Raw genomic sequence first — 19,511 nt, 5'->3', positions numbered from 1 at the left:
TGCCACTGAAAATATCACGATGCTATGCTGTATCGATCCCCCCCAACCCCCGCCCCTACTCACAGCGCCCCTCCTCAACCGCTCCACATCAGCCCTGAGCGGCTCGATGCATATAAGTCTCTATATCCCATTATGTAAATCATTATTTATTAACATTATCAGCCTTAAAGCAGAATTCTCATTGCAGCATATCCATGGAAGAACAGAGAGAGATAATAGGGAGCAAAAGTAGATGATGAGGAGAAGAGGGACATGTCACATTCACTATAATAGCCATTTAATTAAAGCAGCCCTCCATTGTGTGCTTGAGGTTTATTAGTATGAGACCATGTGCGCATGCATGTGTATAAAGAGACTTGCAAAGACACGGCACATACACACTGAACCACGACGGGATGCTAATAAACTCTACATTAGTCAGAAGGAATAAAAGGTAAGGGCACAAATTGTTTATATTCATTTTTCATATTCTTAAAACTTTAGTGCGCAACATTTTGATATTAATGAACGTCTGTTATGTTCAAGCCGTTGCCAAATGAGTTGCTACAAAGCTAATAAAGACCATCAGCTCCACACAACTCTCTCTGTACTTCTCCGCATGGCTTTGTTTACAAAAGGGTGTCGTCCGGCGACGTCTGGAGCTCGAGTGATAGGGGTGGGGATCACCATACGCCTCCGATATCATCCCGATACTTATGCCACAACACGATATTATGGCGATTTTAAACATATTGAAATATTCTGCAATATACTGCAATTTATAACCTTTTTTCTAACTTTAAATTTTTCCCAATTTCAAATGATGTCCCCAAAAGGAAACATTAGTTTTATCTAAAAATAAACATTTCTCTGTTCATATCACTTCAGTTTTATTGCTGCAAAATAGGATTGTCAAGGAGACAATCTGACCAACACATATATAATAAAAGATTGATACTTGGCGCCTGTGTATCGATACAGTATTGCCACGGAAAATATTGCGATACTACGCTGTATCAATTTTTCCCCCCACCCATATCGAGTGCTGTGTTTCAGATCCCCGCTGAGAAAGGACAACAGCAGCGTTCAGCTTTGGAGACCAAGAGGACTGCTGCAACAAGTAAAGACATGGTTGAAACACAAAGGAGCCAGGAGCCGGGCTAGAAGGGGGGCACGGGGTTAACCCCCCCCCCCCTCATGGCTTAGGCCCGGTGGGCCAACAGGGTTGCAATTCACTGGTGGATTGTACAATATGTTTTATGTTTTTTTGTCTAAGTATGCACCAAATACCAAGGCAAATTCCGAGTGTAATTTACTGTGGCAATAAACGCTGATTCTGATTCTGATCAAAAATGGATGCCACCTCGGAGACGTCCTCCCAGTAATTGTGAGAGTGCGGTTGGATTAGGGTTCAGGATGGTAACCATTAACATTCTGTGGCGGCTGAAGGGTAGCAGAGCAGCGACCGCGACACGGCATGAGACAGTGATCACAACAAAACGGGGGGGAAATGACTTCAGAGTACCATTAACTCAGTTAGGAACAGCGATGGAGCGAGAGACAAAACAACTCCATTCTTTTGCCGCATGGTTTTGTGGCAAACAGACTCAGGGGGTTAAATTTAAAGGCCTTTGACATTTGTGCTAGCAACTCTCTAGCTCCTCAGTTTCAACTCCCCACTCAACCGTAAAATAAATGCGGTGAATACATTTCAAAGTATGAACTTATACTTTGTTTTGCCAAATCTATTATCTACTTGTGAAAACGCAGGGATCCAAGTTTATTTTTCCCCTGCACTCCACAGACTGGAGAATCGGATGTACCAGAATAGATCAAATCCTGAAATCAAATGGTTTGTTGAACATTATGGATAGATACTGTAGATAGATAGTATCTATAGTATCTATTTTCTAGTCTACTATCAATATTTCATTACATATTGTTTTGTATTCTAATGTCTCATTTAATAATTAAAGAAATCAGACAGATAGATAGATAGATAGATAGATAGATAGATAGATAGATAGATAGATAGAGTGCACTAAATATTTTTTGGGATATTGTTTAAATTAGTCTTGTAATGTCTGTTTTATAATCAAGAAATTAGACAGACAGACAGATAGATAGATAGATAGATAGATAGATAGATAGAGACAGACAGACAGACATACAGAGACAGACAGATAGATATTTTATCCCCACAGAGAAATTTGATTTGGCATTTGTAATGCAAAAACATTTATGTTTCACACTTTACGCGTGACACTTCATTTTCTCATTTCTAATGCTTTTCTTTTGGTTTCACAGTTTTGACAAACCAACGAAAACCCAGAGCTTTTCACACGTAGGCTTTCAGAAATGTACCTGTGATGCTTTACCAGCAGACACTAAAAGTCTGCGACTCCAACGTCCTTGACTTTGGCACGGACGAGTCGTCCAGCTGTCATCTGCTGAGAGCGAGATGGGGGGGTGGTTTGATCAACGACGGCGAGGCGTTTGAAGGAGAAAGAGAGACTTGGACTTTCCCACACTCGTGTTGGCGAGCTCACCTTTATCGATCCCCCCGGACTGCCAGGGAGACGGATGTCTGATCTCGATACATGTTGCCAGATGTCAGATTCCTCGCTCGCTTGGTCTGAAACTCATCTCACAGTGAGACGCGAGTCCTCTCTGTAACAGGGAGCGAACATGACCTTGACGTGCGCCATCAGAGCGAGGCGATATATAATGTGGACTGAGCTACTGTACTCGGAGCTCACATCCGCTGAGATGCTGTTAACAGTGGATCCAACTCAAATCTAAATGACCGACAGTTCAAAAAAGAAGAAAGGTCCAAGGAACTCTTTTTGCAGAAAGTTAAAAAGCCATTATTTAAATGGCCATTTCATATTGAAATCATTAGTACATATAAAATAGAGCTGGAATGAGAGCTGGAACAGAACAGGTCGCGGGGGCAGCAGCTCCAGCAGGGGACCCCAAACTTCCCTTTCCCGAGCCACATCAACCAGCTCCGACTGGGGGATCCCGAGGCGTTCCCAGGCCAGGTTGGAGATATAATCCCTCCACCTAGTCCTGGGTCTTCCCCGAGGCCTCCTCCCAGGTGGACGTCCCTCCACCTAGTCCTGGGTCTTCCCGAGGCCTCCTCCCAGCTGGACTTGCCTGGACCACCTCCCTAGGGACCCCCCCAGGAGGCATCCTTACCAGATGCCCGAACCACCTCAACTGGCTCCTTTAGACGCGAAGGAGCAGCAGCTCTACTCCGAGCTCTGCTCGGATGACTGAGCTTCTCACCCCGTCTCTAAGGGAGACGCCCCCCTCCTGAGGAAACCCATTTCGTCCGCTTGTACCCTGTAATGTAGTTTCAGTTTACTAAAAATAGTTTTCACTGCTTTCTTCCATTGTATTTTACTATAATAACACTGCTTCTACAGATACTGAGTTTCACTCTCATTAGAGCCCCATGCACAGCACTTCAACATGAGGACTAACCCAACGTTTGACAGGCATGCCTTGCCTACTGAGGCCTTTGGATTGTTTCCGAGCGTCTGCTGGCACTCCCCTCTCCTTGTTTAGTGGTGCAGAGAGAGAGAGAGAGAGAGAGAGGAGAGAGAGTGAGAGAGAGAGAGAGAGAGAGAGAGAGGAGAGAGAGAGAGAGAGAGAGAGAGAGAGAGAGAGAGAGAGAGAGAGAGGGAGAGAGAGGAGAAGAGAGAGAGAGAGAGAGAGAGAGAGAGTGAGAGAGAGAGAGAGAGAGAGAGAGAGAGAGGAGAGGAGAGAGAGAGAGAGAGATCTAACAGTTTCACAAAGGCTCACTTGGTAGTACCTCACAGCCTGTTGGCCTGTCCCTGCAGCGTTGCACACCAACAGCAGAATCTTTGCAGGGACGCCCTGGTTGAGGAACTCTGATGACATGGTCCCAGACGAAGGTAACCTCTGACCCTCGGGACCGGTGGAGTACGGAGAGGATGGGAGGCTGTGATGGTACCCTGGCAGAGGAGGAGCACAGTAGAGTATCAGAGACGGAGAACTAACTGGAAAGGGCTACTAAAATGAGTCATGGGAAGAGGAGAGAAGAGAAGAAACCATTGATACGATCACAGTTTCTCTCTAAATTCTGCTGATACTGATCATCCCATACCAATTTCACATTCTTCTGGTAAACAGCTTATACTTCCAAAAGGTAGCTGACAGCATGAAGTGCATGTTGTTTCACAGAGTTCAACAATGTTGGAGGTTTTATTTTTTAATTGTACGGGCGGGCAAGTAAGTTCTTTTTCACTGGTCCCTATACAAAAAAAAAAGGTTTCAAAAATAAACGTCAAAAACAAAACGTCAAGTGTCAAAAATTGCAAAAAAACAAAGTAGAGTAAAAACTGTTAAAAAGGAATATTGAAAAAAAGTCCAAAACCCTGAAAGCATCAAAACCTTTGAATTGTTTTTCTTTAAAAAACATCAACTCAACTCAGTTGAGCACCAACTCAATTCTTGATTGGCCAACGGCACATTCACATCAAATCATTCAATCCATCAAACTCCGAAAGGGACACGAGAACTATAACTTCATTTATGATACGATGGGCAAGTGGGTTGTTATGTTTACTTGCCCCGGGCCATCTGGCAACACTTAAAAAGGAGAATTCCAGTCTATTCCATCACATAGCTCTGTTGTCTGTAAATGTGGAGGTCTGTCAGTAGAGAGAAAAGCTAAACCAATTGGTGCTGCCTACACCGTGTTATCCTCCTCTTAGCGTTAGCACCCAAAAGGCTCAAACAAGGCAAGTTTTAAATGTGTTTTTAGCCTCTTAACATGTTCAAATTATCATTAAAAGTGCCCCCCCCCCATGTGAAGTAAATCCTTCAGAGGGAACACAGTGAATCTGACTGCTGTAGATGTGACAGAAACGCATCAAAGTTGTGTTAATTCAGCTGTGTTTAGTTCCTGTGTTGAGAGGCAGTTAGAGGACTTAGAGACGGTCTACAAACTACAACACAGAAAAGAGATGAAACTATAATAAGTAGGCTATCAATTTAATGATTAAATAAGGTAGTGTCTCCACACTTACCTCAATTATAACTTGTCTCCTGCTAGTTGTACTACAGCACTTACTTTTCAAAAATATGTTTTATCTCTTTTTGGTGTTGTAGTTTGTAGACGGTCCCTAAGCTCTCTTTGCAGAATTAACACAGGAACTGAACAAAGCAGAATTAACATAACTTTCTGGAATTTCTTTCACATCTACAGCAGTCAGATTCACTGTGTTCACTCAGAAAGAATCACTTCACATGGCTAGGCACTTTAAATGACATTTTAACATTCTTAGAGGCTTAAAAAACACGCTTAAAACTTGCCCTGTTTGAGCCTGTTTGGTGCTAATGCTACCAGGAGGATAACACAGTGTAGGCAGCACCGATTGGTTTAGTTTTTCTCTCTACTGACAGACCTCCACCTTTACAAACAACAGAGCTACGTGATGGAATTGACTGGAATTCTCCTTTAATGTTGAACCCTGTTTCACATTTTCTCCTTGAAACGTAGAGAAAAGGATTCCATGCACTGAAGGTGTGACCATTAAACTTAACACCTCTAACACAAAGCGCGAGGAGGAGAATTGAGACATATAAAGTGGTGAGACAGCAGCTTTCTATTTGGGGAACAGTGACTCAGAGGGGAGAACAGATGGACCAATGGCTGCCTGCATTCTCAGCAGGAGGTATTATCTGATGCAACTTCAGCTCCACACATACCGTCCTGGTCGGGTGCCGAGCACCCCCCCCCTCCCCCGTCTCTCTAACAACACCGAGGAGTGTGACAGGATGAGCGGAAAGCCGAGATTATAAGATCCCCGGTGAAATGTGACGTCAGCAGCGCCGCGCTCTCCTCACACAGCTGACAACCTCTGGGAAGTTCACGGTGATACATCACACGGTAAATTAGACGCGCAGACACAGATGAGAAGGTATTGATTGACCCTGGTGGCTGTGCCCCCCCCCCCCCAAACGTTTCATTAAACACTGTTTACACCTGACGCCTGATTCATCACTGACAAAGCAAATGCCGCTGCTGAGCATCCTGCTACCGAGGTCTCTGAAAGGCTGCAAGCGTCTGCTGGCACTACCTTTCTGTTGAGCGGTGCAGAGAGAGAGAGATAGGATATGATCATTTATAGGATATAGAGTTTATTAACGTTTATTTTGCAATGTGTAGGCATGTAGACAGGCATTTAGGTAGCATGTGCAAACTTGTGACCTGTGTCTGTTTTCTTTGTCTATTTTACTTGGTGTTGTATCTGTTGTTGTACATTTTTGTCTGGTGTTGTCATTTCATTTTCATTTATTTGTTTATTTGAAAAGGGGACAATGTACACTGATCAACATTCGAAGCAAATGTAAGCGTACCCGAGTTAGCCATAGGCTAGTTGTATCTTTGCTTTGTTGCTTGCCTATATTCTATTTTATTTGTTTGGTTGTGTGTCTTGACTGTGAAGCACTTTGTGACTGGTGTGTGTGAAAGGTGCTATATAAAATAACGCATGTCATTGTTGAAATCAATATGATTAACTTTAATGTAGCCTATATCATGTTTTGCCTTATTATGGACATAATGTGCCAAAATAGTTGTTCCAATTGTTCACGTTCAAACCTATGTGTTTTCGTCATAAGTAACATTCAAACGACAGCTCTCATTGGTTTGGGATTGATCAAATGAGATGAAGCTGAAAAGTGAAAAGAGCCTTTTGTGTGCGCTTTTTCTTTATCACAGTTTTCCAATCAGATTTCCTCACGCCGGCGGACACACGCAGATGTAGCAACAACAACAAAAAGGCAGACGCTTGGCGACGGTTCGGGACACCGCAAGAACAAGGGCGACGGTCGCTCACGCATCTTGTTCATTGACTGTATATTAATGGACTGAGCATGTGTGTTGTCACCCATTGGTTTGTGGAGATCTGCAATGAGTCGTTGAGTTTTCCATTAGGGGCGCAGCTATCCAGGTTGGAGGAGCCCTTACACTCGTTACACACTTCACTGGCAATCACATCGTAGCCACGATCTAAAACACCCCCTGCTTTAACGCCGATTTTAAAATCAATTAGACTGTAATTCCATCATTCTGTGTGGCAGAAGACAAAATTTAGGAATTTAGAGAGAATGCAGGTTTAAGGCCCTTTTGCATTTCCAACACTTCACCGAACCGAACACTTTGTCCATTAATATTATATAGTCCATGGTCTTGTTGCATGAGGGCCTTTCCAGAAATAACTGAGGCGTGAGGACGTTAAGCTGTGCACTGAATGAAGGCCAAGACCTATTCCAAACTAATCAGTATTTATGTAAACCACCAAAGCTTTAACATTAAATGTCTGATTGCAGTGTCTGGACCCTGAGAATAGACGTTATGATGAGTATGCACAGCTTTTCATTTATCAACGTCGCTCTAATCAAGCAAGTGATAAAACTTGCTTAAATCATGTAGCAGTAATTTACACGAGCAGCGACCTCTGACAGCTGTGGGAATGATTTATGGGGTAAGATATCCTTTTAAATGGCCGGCGAAACGTGTTCATGTAGCAGATGTAAATGCAGAGGTCACCTCCTGGCCTGTCCCGCTAAGATTCATGCAAAGCGCTCGGGACGAGACCCGCCTCTCGTCGCTTATTAAATCTGGTTTTTTTATGGCTTACTGTCAAAAATGGCACTGTTTCGACACATTCCTTTTCAAGGCTCCTGTCACTTTTTTTTTTTTTTTTACAAGATGAATAATGGTGTGAAGTTTGAGATGTGTGTATGTGTGTGTGTGTGTGTGTGTGTGTGTGTGTGTGTGTGTGTGTGTGTGTGCGCGCTTGCCTGGATGTGTCGGACAATTTCCAGAGTCACTGTATATAGTGAAAATGGATATTGCAGCACAACACATCTATAAAAATGAGCAAATTCATTTTTATTTATTTTTATTTTTATTTAACATAGACAGCACATCTTAGCTGTACCAGACTAAGCTACAGATTTGGAGTGTACTCTTTAGTAATTATATTAAATTGAATGGTATTGTGTAATGTAACTGTATTGGAAGTTTAGTTATTACAATATACCAAGATGACATGAATCTTCTGTAAACTTTTTTGGCAACAACATGTGTTTGTGTTCATGCTAACAAACACAAATTAAATTGAATAAAAGCTTTTTTTAAGATTATTTTTTGGGCATTTTAGGCCTTTATTTCCACAGGACAGATGAAGACATGAAAGGGGAGAGAGAGGGGGAATAACATGCAGCAAAGGACCAAAGGTCGGAGTCGAACCCGCGACCGCCGCGTTGAGGAGTAAACCTCCATCTGTGTGCGCCTGCTCGACCAACAGAGCTAACCCGGCCACAATTAAATAAAAGCTTATTTACATCCGGGGGTGTTGCAAAAACTTCTGGGCCCGGTAGAAAGGACTTTTCCTACGGGCCTCCCCCGCATCCACAGCTATTCATTCTAGCATCTTTTCGGGCTCTCCTCACATCAGGGCCCTGGGTACTCAGTCCCCCCCCCCCCCCCCCCCCGGTCCAACGCCCCTGATTACATCTGCAGACCATCAGAATACCATCTCTGGCTTACACACACAGACAGACACACACATTTAAGTAATTTTATTAGGATCTGAAGGACAAGATCCAAATACTCTGGGAAGGGACAAGGTGACATGGTCTACATGGCTCACATACTTTTATAAAACTCAACAAAGCGCACACCACAACCACACACACACACACACACACCACACACACACACACACACACACACACACCACACACACACACACACACACACACAACACACCACACACACACACACACACACACACACACACACACACACACACACACACACACACACACACACACACACACACACACACACACACACACACACACACACACACACACACACACACACACACACACACAGTTCTTACAAACAACTTTGTTTAGCCTACATATGTGTGTGTAGTTGGTTCTCATCTCTTATTCTAAAGAAGCCTCACTCTTATTCCAAGGAACCGGAGGAAGCCTGTGATCTCATCGCTCCTCTGCACTCTCAGGCTTCTTTCTTTGTCAAACAGGATGAGCCAGACTAAACACACCCAGACTATGAGGAAGCCCATAATTAAACACCTCTGCCCCTAAAGAGATCTATTCTACCCACAGCTACAGTACCCCCCCGCCTTCAATCCCATTAGCTGTCTGCACAGTCATACTCAAGGTCTCTGAACAAAGAAGGTGGTTCGACTGATGCATGCATCTATGTAATTTTGATTGTCTAGATGCAATATTTTAAACATACAATAAAATATTTTCATTTTTTTTATATTACTTAATATAGGGCTATAATTAGCTTCTACACATAACACATGGGCCAGGCTCACACGCCAACTGTCAGGCTTTACCCCTTCATCTCTCGCTCTTTGTGAAGGTGCAACAAGGCAGGCCTGCTTGGTATTTTTTGGTGACTGATTGGAAAGATTTTCAAAGAATATTTTTACGTCTTTCCTCTCCAACTGGGACGTTTTGGGTCCGATTGGTAGGATTGCTGTGGAGGAAGTAAACACGGTGATACGCTGGTAAGAGCAGATGAGGTTTAACCATGTATCAGCTAATTTAAACAGCTTCTGTCATTCAATATTGTATGTGGCGTTTTCTTTTGCGGGGCACAGATGTTCCACCAGAACAAGATCCTTCCTATCAAGACTATTTTAGCTTAGCGCTGCCCAAGAGGATTGTGATTGGTTTAAAGACAAGCAAAACAACCCAGAGCGGGGTCTTTTTCTTCCCCTCTCCCAGAATGTCTCTGTGGTGTAGCCAGACCCTACTGCACAGCGCTGTGGAGACATGTCTGGCAATGCAAGACTAGAGTCAGAGCCACAATGCAGAGTCAATACATCTGAGACCCAACATCCAGGATAAAACTGTCAAAACTTTAGTGTGTAGAGATGATAGACGCAGTGGTAAGAGGATGATGTAAGAGATTACAGCAGGGCGGTTGGGAGTGTGGGAGTGTAGGTGTGTAAGAGGGGGGAGGGGGAAGGTTACGTCTTCATTGGTTTGCCTTTGGCATGATCCACAGGTATGTTCTTTCATTCTTTCCAGCAGACACTGAGCAACTCTTTACTGAGTGCCTCTCGCTGCCTCTTAGCCCTCAGGAGGTTTTCAATCTAATTGTGTGCGTAACCTAACTCAGAATCTACTGAATGGATGCCAGTCAAATTCACTCAATCAATTGTGTTACGAGTAACAAGGAAACTGACCACAAGTGCGCATGCAGAAGCGTAATAAAACAGGGTAACCCTCAGGATTCACCGCAAATCCTGCGCTTTAATTGCCCACAAGATGCATTAGCTCTGCGTTTGTTAAGCAATCAGGATGCTGCATTTCTCAGACTCCACGTGTGGCATAGACATGCTTAGATTACCAAGCTTAGTTTTTTATGAGACCCTTGATGAGAGTTTGTTATTCTGCCTCATATCTAACCCACAAAGCTCAGATTTCTACTTTCATTTAAGCATTAGTGGATAATTGATTAAGAGTCTCTCAGCGACCAAACCTTTTAGATTCAGTAATTGCAGAGGGGGCATAAAGATCACATTTTTAATGGCGCCAGACAGCCTAAAAACCTCACAGATCACTGTTGTGACTGGACAGAAAAGAATGTCATAAAAAAGGTGCATTTTATTTAAGATATTTTATTACGCTATTCTGATTTTATGGCTTTTAGTAATAACAAAACAGCGAGGCAGAAAACACTTATGTGCCGAAGTTGAGATCAAAACAAATTAAGTGACTTTTAGTTTAAGTGCTCATAATAGTATTTAGAGGTTGTACTAGAATAGGTTTATGTGGTTTAATTTTCAGAAAACACAAAATCTTTGTTGTGCTACCCATTGCTGCAGCTCCTCTTTTCACCCTGTGTGTTGAGCTCTCTGTTTTAGCTACAGAGTGAGTTCGCACTTCTATCCCATCTTTGTTGAGAGTCACACATGCAAAATAGCTAGGTAAGGACTACTAGCCAGTCTGAAGCAGAGTATGAGGGCGTTCCCTGACAGTACCTAGGTAAGGACTACTAGCCAGTCAGAAGCAGAATATGAGGGCCCTGACAGTACCTAGGTAAGGACTACTAGCCAGTCAGAAGCAGAGTATGAGGGCCCTGACAGTACCTAGGTAAGGACTACTAGCCAGTCAGAAGCAGAGTATGAGGGCGTGCCCTGACAGTACCTAGGTAAGGACTACTAGCCAGTCAGAAGCAGAGTATGAGGGCCCTGACAGTACCTAGGTAAGGACTACTAGCCAGTCAGAAGCAGAGTATGATGGTCCTGACAGTACCTAGGTAAGGACTACTAGCCAGTCAGAAGCAGAGTATGAGGGCCCTGACAGTACCTAGGTAAGGACTACTAGCCAGTCAGAAGCAGAGTATGAGGGCCCTGACAGTACCTAGGTAAGGACTACTAGCCAGTCAGAAGCAGAGTATGAGGGCCCTGACAGTTGTAAAAAAACATAATATGAGCACTTTAATGTCCGCTAATATTTTTTTTAAAAGGCTGCTAGGATATTTATTATTTATCAAATCGGGGAAAGTAAAGTGAAGTATTAAAACAAGCTAATGCTGCCTTTTTGGTATCCCGTTACGGTGGGTTTACTCCATTTCTGCTGTGGTGCCATACTAACCCAGCTAACCACCAGCTAACGTTAACGGAGAACGAGGCAAGCAGCCGACAATGGAGAGTTATTTTAAGCCAAGAGAGGAGGGGGGCTGTAAAGTGGGAAGAGAGGACCAGGAGATGTCAACGTCAATATCTAGTATGTGTTCTCACAGGGTAAACATGTCGATGTGAAAAGCAGGACAACCTGAAGTGCACTAAAAAGTGTTGAGCTGTGATTTAAAGTCTCCATATCAACCCCCGCAGGCCGAGCCAATGAGACCTCAGTAAAGACTGTAGCACTGCCCTGTGCGGTCATTGAGCAACATAATTAAAGGAGTACAAAAAAAAACAAAAAACGTATTTTTTAAAGGCACAACAGCAGTGTGCGAGTGGAAATCCACGTTCAGGCCTGTGAGAGAACACGAGGGAGCAGAACCGGTTTGTTTACGACACGGAGGAAACAACAAGGGGGCACTACGCACTGAGGTACCTCACATTTTGCCTCACTGGGTGAAAAACAGACGAAATGAAGACATAAATCTGATCTGCACGGGGGGGGATGTAATTTACAGAGCTCTTTGGGAAGTTATCTTCTTCTTAATGTGCTCTCCGAGGGCCCCCTGCAGTAAAATGGATTCCCTGAGGGATTCATTAAGCAAAGTAAATTAATCAAATGGGTTTGTTTGCTTACTGATCTGGGCCGAGATCCACAACAGCGGTCCCATTCAGCAAAAGAAATTACATTTCAATGTCTTAAGAAAAATGATATAGCAGGTCAAGGTGCTATTTAAACATTTGTTTCCACATCCTTGATGTTGGACAGCACTACTTAAACAAAAAAACTCTCACCGATACTCTTACTTATTCAATTTATAGTGTCAAATGAAAACAGAAGTTATCTCAGGACACTTCACAGACAGATTAGGTCTAGGCAAGGCTAGGCAAGGCAAGGCAGCTTTATTTGTAGAGCACATTTCAGTAACAGGGCAATTCAAAGTGCTTTACACAAAATCAGTTAAACAGATAAAACACAAGTACAAACAGTTAAAAATCATAAGCATTAAAAACCAATAAAACACATGAATAGACAGTTAAAAACAAATAGAAAAAATAAACCCAAGATAAAAGTTACCAGTGCAGCATAAGAAATTTAAAGAAATGAGCATTCATTTAAAGAAAGGCAGCATCAAAAAGAAAGGTCTTCAGCCTTGATTTAAAGAACTGAGAGTAGCAGCGGATCTGCAGGTTTCTGGGAGTTTATTCCAGATATGAGGAGCATAGAAACTGAAAGCTGCTTCACCCTGTTTAGTTCTGACTCCGGGACAGAAAGTAGACCTGTCCCAGAGACCTGAGAGGTCTGGGGGGGTCATAGTGTAGTAGCAGATCAGAAATGTATTTTGGACCAACCGTTAAGGGATTTATAAACTGCAAGAGTACTTTGAAATCAATTCTTGAGACACAGGAAGCCAGTGTAAAGATTTCAGAACTGGAGTGATGTGATCCAGTCTCTTGGTCTAGAGTCTAGACCACACTCTGCCTATAAACATTTGGATGTTTCTTATAAAGTTGCAATTCATAGTACTATATATAAATGTATTTAAATAAAAATATATAAATATATTAATGCTTTGTAGTGCATCTTCAAACCTAACTTTATAACGACCATCCAGATAACATTTAAAGGCGGTATACAAATTATTTTTTAAATCATGAAAAAATACTTGATATAATATAAAACGCTATGACGTGTTCAACAATAAACTGTTAAAATCACAACTTATAGTATTACTACTAAATGGTTACATTGTTAATTACAATTCAATGGTTTGTTCACAGTAAAATTGCTATTTAGTTTAATTAAAAAACAGTTTACCATTTGTTAACCCTTCCTGTCAACCATGCAACTTCTTGTTTTTACTCTGGGTCAAAATTAAAAATTAAAACATTTTGGGCATCTTTTTCAACATATGTTGCTTTACCCAAAGTTTTTTGTCACTTTTTCAATGTTTTTTGGTCAATTGTCAAAGTTTTTGTTACTTTTTCAATGTTTTTTGATCAATTTTCAAAGTTTTTGTCACTTTTTCAATGATTTGTCACTTTTTCCGACTTTTTTATTTATTTATATTTTTTTTACTCTTTCCGTTTTTGAAATCGGGTTAAATTTGATCCCAGGACAACAGGAGATTGATGCTTAATGATGGTTAGCATAAAGTGTTACCTTTGTTTTTCATACGTCCTGCATGAAGTCTGAATCCAAAGCTTTAATAACAACAGAACAAAAACATTTGGAATCCTTTTTTTAATTATTTATTAAGAAATGTTCACAAAGTGTTGCACTGATGGGGACAGACGGGGGAATTCATCGTACCGAGATGTTAGGACATACGAGCCATTTACAAATTAGTGCAATTAGGTGACTAGGACTTGAAGCACTTGTGTAAACATTTGATAAAATCTGGAATAATACGGTGGGAAAATGAGTGGGAACACGAGCGGTGGCTTCGTGGAAGCGGTGCGGCGACCCCGTTATCTCTTAGACTCTGAAACAGATGGAGACAGAAGGAGTTAGATGTTATTCTCGGATGCTCTTACTCTGGGTTTGTCTCTTTAAAACCACTTCCGGAAAACATCTCTAACCCCTAAACTCGTAAAAGGTTTATTTAAAAAAAAAAAAAACCATAACATTTAATAAAGTCATCACGTGTTTCTTTTCATGCCACTTTCAACTTCTACTCCTCTACATTTTAGAGAGAAATATTGGACTTTTTACTCCACTACATTCATCTGACAACTTTAGTTGCTAGCTACTTTACAAATTAAGAATTTCTTCAACTCAACTCAAGTGTTGATTGTCACGATATTAACGTGTGAAAGTGTCCCGACGTTTAAATAAAGAGCGGCATGTTCTTACCCCCAATGTTGACTTGAGACAAATTCAGTGCCAGGTCGTTCCTGTTGATGGACCTTAAAAATCTGATGGTCATATCCACCACCTTCTGTGGCTCGTGTTGCACCATCAGGTCCACTGTCTTAAACCTATTTGCACCTTCCAGGTGGCTTCTTATGATTGACGAGTTGTTTTGCAAGTGCCACTTGAACATCTCGAAATCCTCCGATCCCAAGTTCTGCAGCGTAGTCAGAAGCATCTGTTTGACTTCAGGCAGACTGTTGAGATGAGAGGACAGATTTCATTTCAGATGATTCTCTAAAAGTAAATATAAATACTAAAAATATACATACAAATATAAGTATAAAATAAATGATGATTCATAACCCTGACATGTTCTTTTGAGAGGCTCCGTTTTAAAGCTAGAGTGAACCGGCTCGATACAGGAAATCAGTGGCGATACCAATAATAATAATAATAATTTTAGTTTTAAAACATTTGGTTTAAGATGGATCCTAAAGTACCAAGCTTGTGTTGGAGAAACTGTGGCTCAGCGGTCCCCAATCATACACACATTTTCTGGTCATGCCCCAAACTTCAAAGCTTTTGGGATGAGGTGTACAGAACTATAAACCATATTTTCCCAGGAGCTATACCAAAGGATGTTGCAGTTGCGGTACTTGGTATTATTCCAGATGGCTTGCAAGGACGGGCCAGAGCATATCTGTTAAATGTCCTTTTTACAGCTGCCCTGAAATGCATCACAATAAGGTGGATGCAGCTGGAGCCTCCTTCCTATGACTTATGGGTCCAAAAAGTAAGGGAATTGTATAAAATGGAAAAGATAACCTACTCATTAAGACTTCAAAAAAACACTTTTAGCCTGCGCTGGGGGCCAGCGGAAGCAATGTTGATGTAAATAAACCCAACAAGTTTGTCTCTTGGCATATGATGTCTAGCTATTCCTCCCAAAGTGTATCCTTATTTTGGGGTTGTATGACGATGAACCTACAATTGTGACTAGGATGTTCATTTATGGAAAACTTTATATTGTCAACACTTGTGTCATGTACCTTTATTGCATGGTTGTATCATTGCTCTGCAAAAATAATAAAAGTCTAAGTTCTTAAAAAAAAAAAAAAACATTTGGTTTATAGGCAAAAACTATACTGTAACTATAACGTAGTCCAGTTCATAACCCCTGCAAACTACAACCTCGATTAATAACTAACATAAAAGGTAAACAACTTTCAACTCAACTTTATTATCTTCCCAAAATGAGGAACTCAGGACTGACCTGTTTTACTGGATTACATTAGATTTAACAGGTAAACGGCAGGCATGCTCTCCCCCCCCCCCGCTCTACTTTCTTTTTTTCAAGTATACCTAAGTAATAATTATAATATAAATTACTGTAGTGAGTTTGCGATTATGTGGCTAAAGATTTTTCTTTCCATCTATCTACCTTGATCTGGATCTGACTTGTTGCACCTGCCACAACCACTAATCACTAATTATCCACAAATCATCTACTTTTAGAGACTTTTGGAGCAAGTGCTAGCTAATTTCATCTTTAAGGAGTTTGAAACACTGGCACCAGCTCACCATCCAGCTCCTCGACCGGAGCACAAAGTAGGGTAAATAGACCTTTGGTTTTGTAGGAAGAAATAAAAAAGTTAGTTTAAACTCACTGATCAACAGACATCGTGTCTCAGCTCGTCTCCGTCGCTCTGTTCTTCTTCTTCTACACCAAGATGAAGGAAATGGAGGACGACGCGCAGAGACTGACAGTACAGATGCAAAAGTTTCGCAATACGTGACCAATCAGAGCAGACTGATGGCTTAAAGAGACAGGCGCTCACACACTTCAGATTAAGGATGAATACAGGAATAAAGAGACAGAGTATGAGAAAAAGTATGTGTTTTTTTAACATTGAAGCATGCAAACCAGCTCTCATAGGAAAATACACGTGTGAATCTAAAAAACCTTAAAAGTAGGGAAATCTATGAATGTAGTAAACAATATTTTAGGACAATGCGTGTAATGTAACTATCAATTTTTAAAGTCTTTGTCACTTTTTCAATGTTTTTGGTCATTGTTTTTCCAAAGTTCTTGTCACTTTTTCAACGTTTTTTTTCTCACTTTTTCCAAGTTTTTAAAAACGGGTCAAATTTGAACCGCGGACAACAGTGTTGACAATAATGTTGTAACTACAAATTGCTTGTTACACTCCACTTTCCGGCTTTATTCATGCAGATACCTGATATCCGCGCTGAGCCTCCTCTGATGTAAAGGGGCGGAGCCTGGAAGGCGTAGATGACGTCATTCTCAGCTATGCTGGTCAGATCCTCCTCATCAAAGAAGGAGCGCTGGAACCCTGTGGAGTACACCTCCGTCAGGATCACCTGGAGACCAACACAATACACACACACACACACACACACGTTTCCATTATTGCAGTGCAATGGAGCACCATCTGTTGCATTTCTACTTCCTTTAATTGATTCAATTCAGATTTAGCTTAACACTTGTGTAACACTTGTACTAGCTCAGTCCGTAGGGAGTTGGGTCGGAAACTGGAGGGTTGCTGGTTTAAGTCCCCGTAAGGACCAAAGTACAGAGTGTGAATTGGTAGCTGAAGAGATGTAAGTTCACCTCCTGGGCACTGCAAAGGTGCTCTTGTGCAAAGCAACAGATGTGTCCTCTTGTCAAAAGTGACACTGAAATTGTATTTTATCTCAAATAACAACAATTTGAATTTTAAAATAAATCTCCCATCAAAATCCCTAAATAAAAAGAATAAATCATAATAAATCAACTAAGAAGGCGTAAAGTCGGAGGTCTAACAAATGAAATCAAAAGTAGATTAGGCTCTGGCCTAGGCCATTTAAAAATTGCATTGCAAGACATTTTGTTATCTCAACCTTTTTTTGTTTTGGGGATTTTAGGCCTTTATTTTTACAGACAGAAAAGGGGAGAGAGAGAGGGAACGACGCACAAATCTTCACACATTTATAGCAGTGTTTGCATCGTTCCATCCCTAGTTATTCGCTGATTATTTCCCTGTGCTTTACATTACCTGGTCTGGGGAAATTTTCCCCTCGTCAGCCACCATCCTCCTCAGACCGGCCACGGAGCCGAACAGAGGCACAGCGAGCCCGACCCGCAGGTACCGCTGTCCTTTGGTGCTGAACACCAGAATCACACACAGCAACCTGCCACGGAGGAAGACAAACCATCAGGGACGGGGGGGAAAAAGAACGGCAGACTATCTCGACTGCCGTGCCATTTCTACCACAGCTGCTCCTCTACGGCCAGGAAAGGACAAAAGAAGACTTTCATGAATAAATCAATAGATTTTAACATTAATAATAGATTATTAGGACTTGGTTTTATGTGTGCCAAATAATGGAATCTCTTTGCAATTTTAAAAACGGTGAGCGCTTAGCTCTGAGCTCTCCACAGGCAGGGCTGACATGAGCAGGGTGATTGGGACATAATGGCTTCTCTGAACAACACGGAGGAGACACAGAGCCGGAGTCTGTGGACTGGAGACGGCAGCTAGGGGAATAGAAAGCAGGGATCCCGAGGTTTACCAAGTCAAATTTAAAGCGGCCATATTATACTTTATATACATTTTCAAGTTCGTAATTGTATTTTGAGGTTTTTACCAGAATATGGTTTTCATTTTCACTTTCATTTTTGTTTTACTGCACATTGCTGCAGATCCTGTTTTTACCCTGTGTGTGTTCAGGTGTCTGTGTAGCAACAGAGTGAGACATCTCACTTCTTTACTATCTTTGTTGGGAGTGGCACATGTGACTAGTCGCACGTGACTTCTTCTAAACGAGGGCACACTGCAGAACAGGGACAGGAAGTAGTTCTTTTGGAGATTTTGGTGAACTAGAGTGTGTTGTAGCAGTGTTTTGCCATTGAGAACGAGCTAGCATGCTACGGTTAGCCACCTTGTCTCGGCTAGTGACGTAGAAAGACGTGTAGATTCTGACCAGCTCATCCGGAGACTGAAGACAGAGGACATTCAGCAACCGGATCTCACTCAAAACAGCATGAATAGTTTTTTTTTCCAAGTTTGTACGCATGTGGATGGACCAGAGACACAAAATAACCCCAAATCCCAGAAAAAGGGATTGATTTCATAATAAGGGGACTTTAAGACTTTAAGACCTTTTTAAACCTCCTGTTAACCTAAAATTTACAAACACCCCTTATCATTGGGATCCATTGACCCCAGCAATTTAAACATCCACAAATGATTGTAATTACAATGTTCATTTCCCAATTAACCCTTGGGTTGTCTTCCCGTCGACCATTAACTTGTCCTTCCGGGTGAAAATAAAAAGACGGACGTCTCTTTCTTAATTTTAAAAAAGGTCTTTTTTTGGCATTATAGGCCTTGATCTGATAGGACAGCTTAGATGTGAAAGGGTAGAGAGAGGCAGAATGGCATGCAGGAAAGGGCTGCAGGTTGGAACCGAACCCACGGCTGCCGCGGCAAGGACTGAGCCTCTGCATTTGGGCGTGCGCTCTACCTGGTGAGTTTTGGTGCTTTTTTCCCCCACATTTTTGTCATTTTATTCTATGCCTTTGATGCTATTTTAAAACATTTTTTTCCATGGTAAACAACCCAGTTTATTTGACATTATACCTTAATTCTTTAGTTAAAAAAGAAGAAATTATTAATTATTTTCACTAATAGTTAAGAGCGCTAATAAGTTAAGATAGTTAAAAGAGAGTGTTCCTATTCCTATAGGAAGAGAATCACTCTTTCATAACCTGCTGGTCTTTTTTTTTTTTTGCGTTCTACCCACTGCAGCTGTACGGTAATTATTGCAGAAATAGCCTATAAAGTTATATGATTGGTCCAGTAGTGAATCCTCAGAGCCCCAGTGCCGGTCCACAGCCCTGGGGTTGGCACCCTCTGATTTAAGGGACCAGCTGGGTTTATATTCTTCGA

At 41.7% G+C, this 19,511-nt stretch overlaps 2 protein-coding genes across 2 annotated transcripts in view; both read right to left on the bottom strand.

Moving 5' to 3' along the window:
- usp43b (ubiquitin specific peptidase 43b) overlaps positions 1-19,511 on the bottom strand; it is an 82,769-nt gene that overhangs the window by 32,126 nt on the left and 31,132 nt on the right. Inside the window, exons 4-6 of the mRNA XM_032536544.1 lie at positions 17,616-17,751; positions 16,797-16,941; positions 3,800-3,962 (exon numbers count right to left, since the gene is read on the bottom strand). Coding sequence (XP_032392435.1) covers positions 3,800-3,962; positions 16,797-16,941; positions 17,616-17,751 — 444 coding nt within the window. The remainder of the gene's footprint in view (positions 1-3,799; positions 3,963-16,796; positions 16,942-17,615; positions 17,752-19,511) is intronic.
- LOC116702402 (pyrin) lies at positions 13,950-16,347 on the bottom strand. The gene is made up of 3 exons (XM_032536589.1): positions 16,227-16,347; positions 14,560-14,813; positions 13,950-14,188 (listed from the first exon to the last, which is right to left on the bottom strand). Exons 1-3 carry the CDS (start codon positions 16,238-16,240, stop codon positions 14,175-14,177), a joined length of 282 nt encoding a protein of 93 aa, XP_032392480.1. The 5' UTR covers positions 16,241-16,347; the 3' UTR covers positions 13,950-14,174.

This window comes from Etheostoma spectabile, chromosome 15 (assembly GCF_008692095.1).
Source record: "Etheostoma spectabile isolate EspeVRDwgs_2016 chromosome 15, UIUC_Espe_1.0, whole genome shotgun sequence".
Classification (NCBI taxonomy): Eukaryota; Metazoa; Chordata; class Actinopteri; order Perciformes; family Percidae; genus Etheostoma; species Etheostoma spectabile.
Note: the sequence above shows the minus strand (reverse complement) of the source record. Positions and strands in the feature narration are given on the sequence as shown.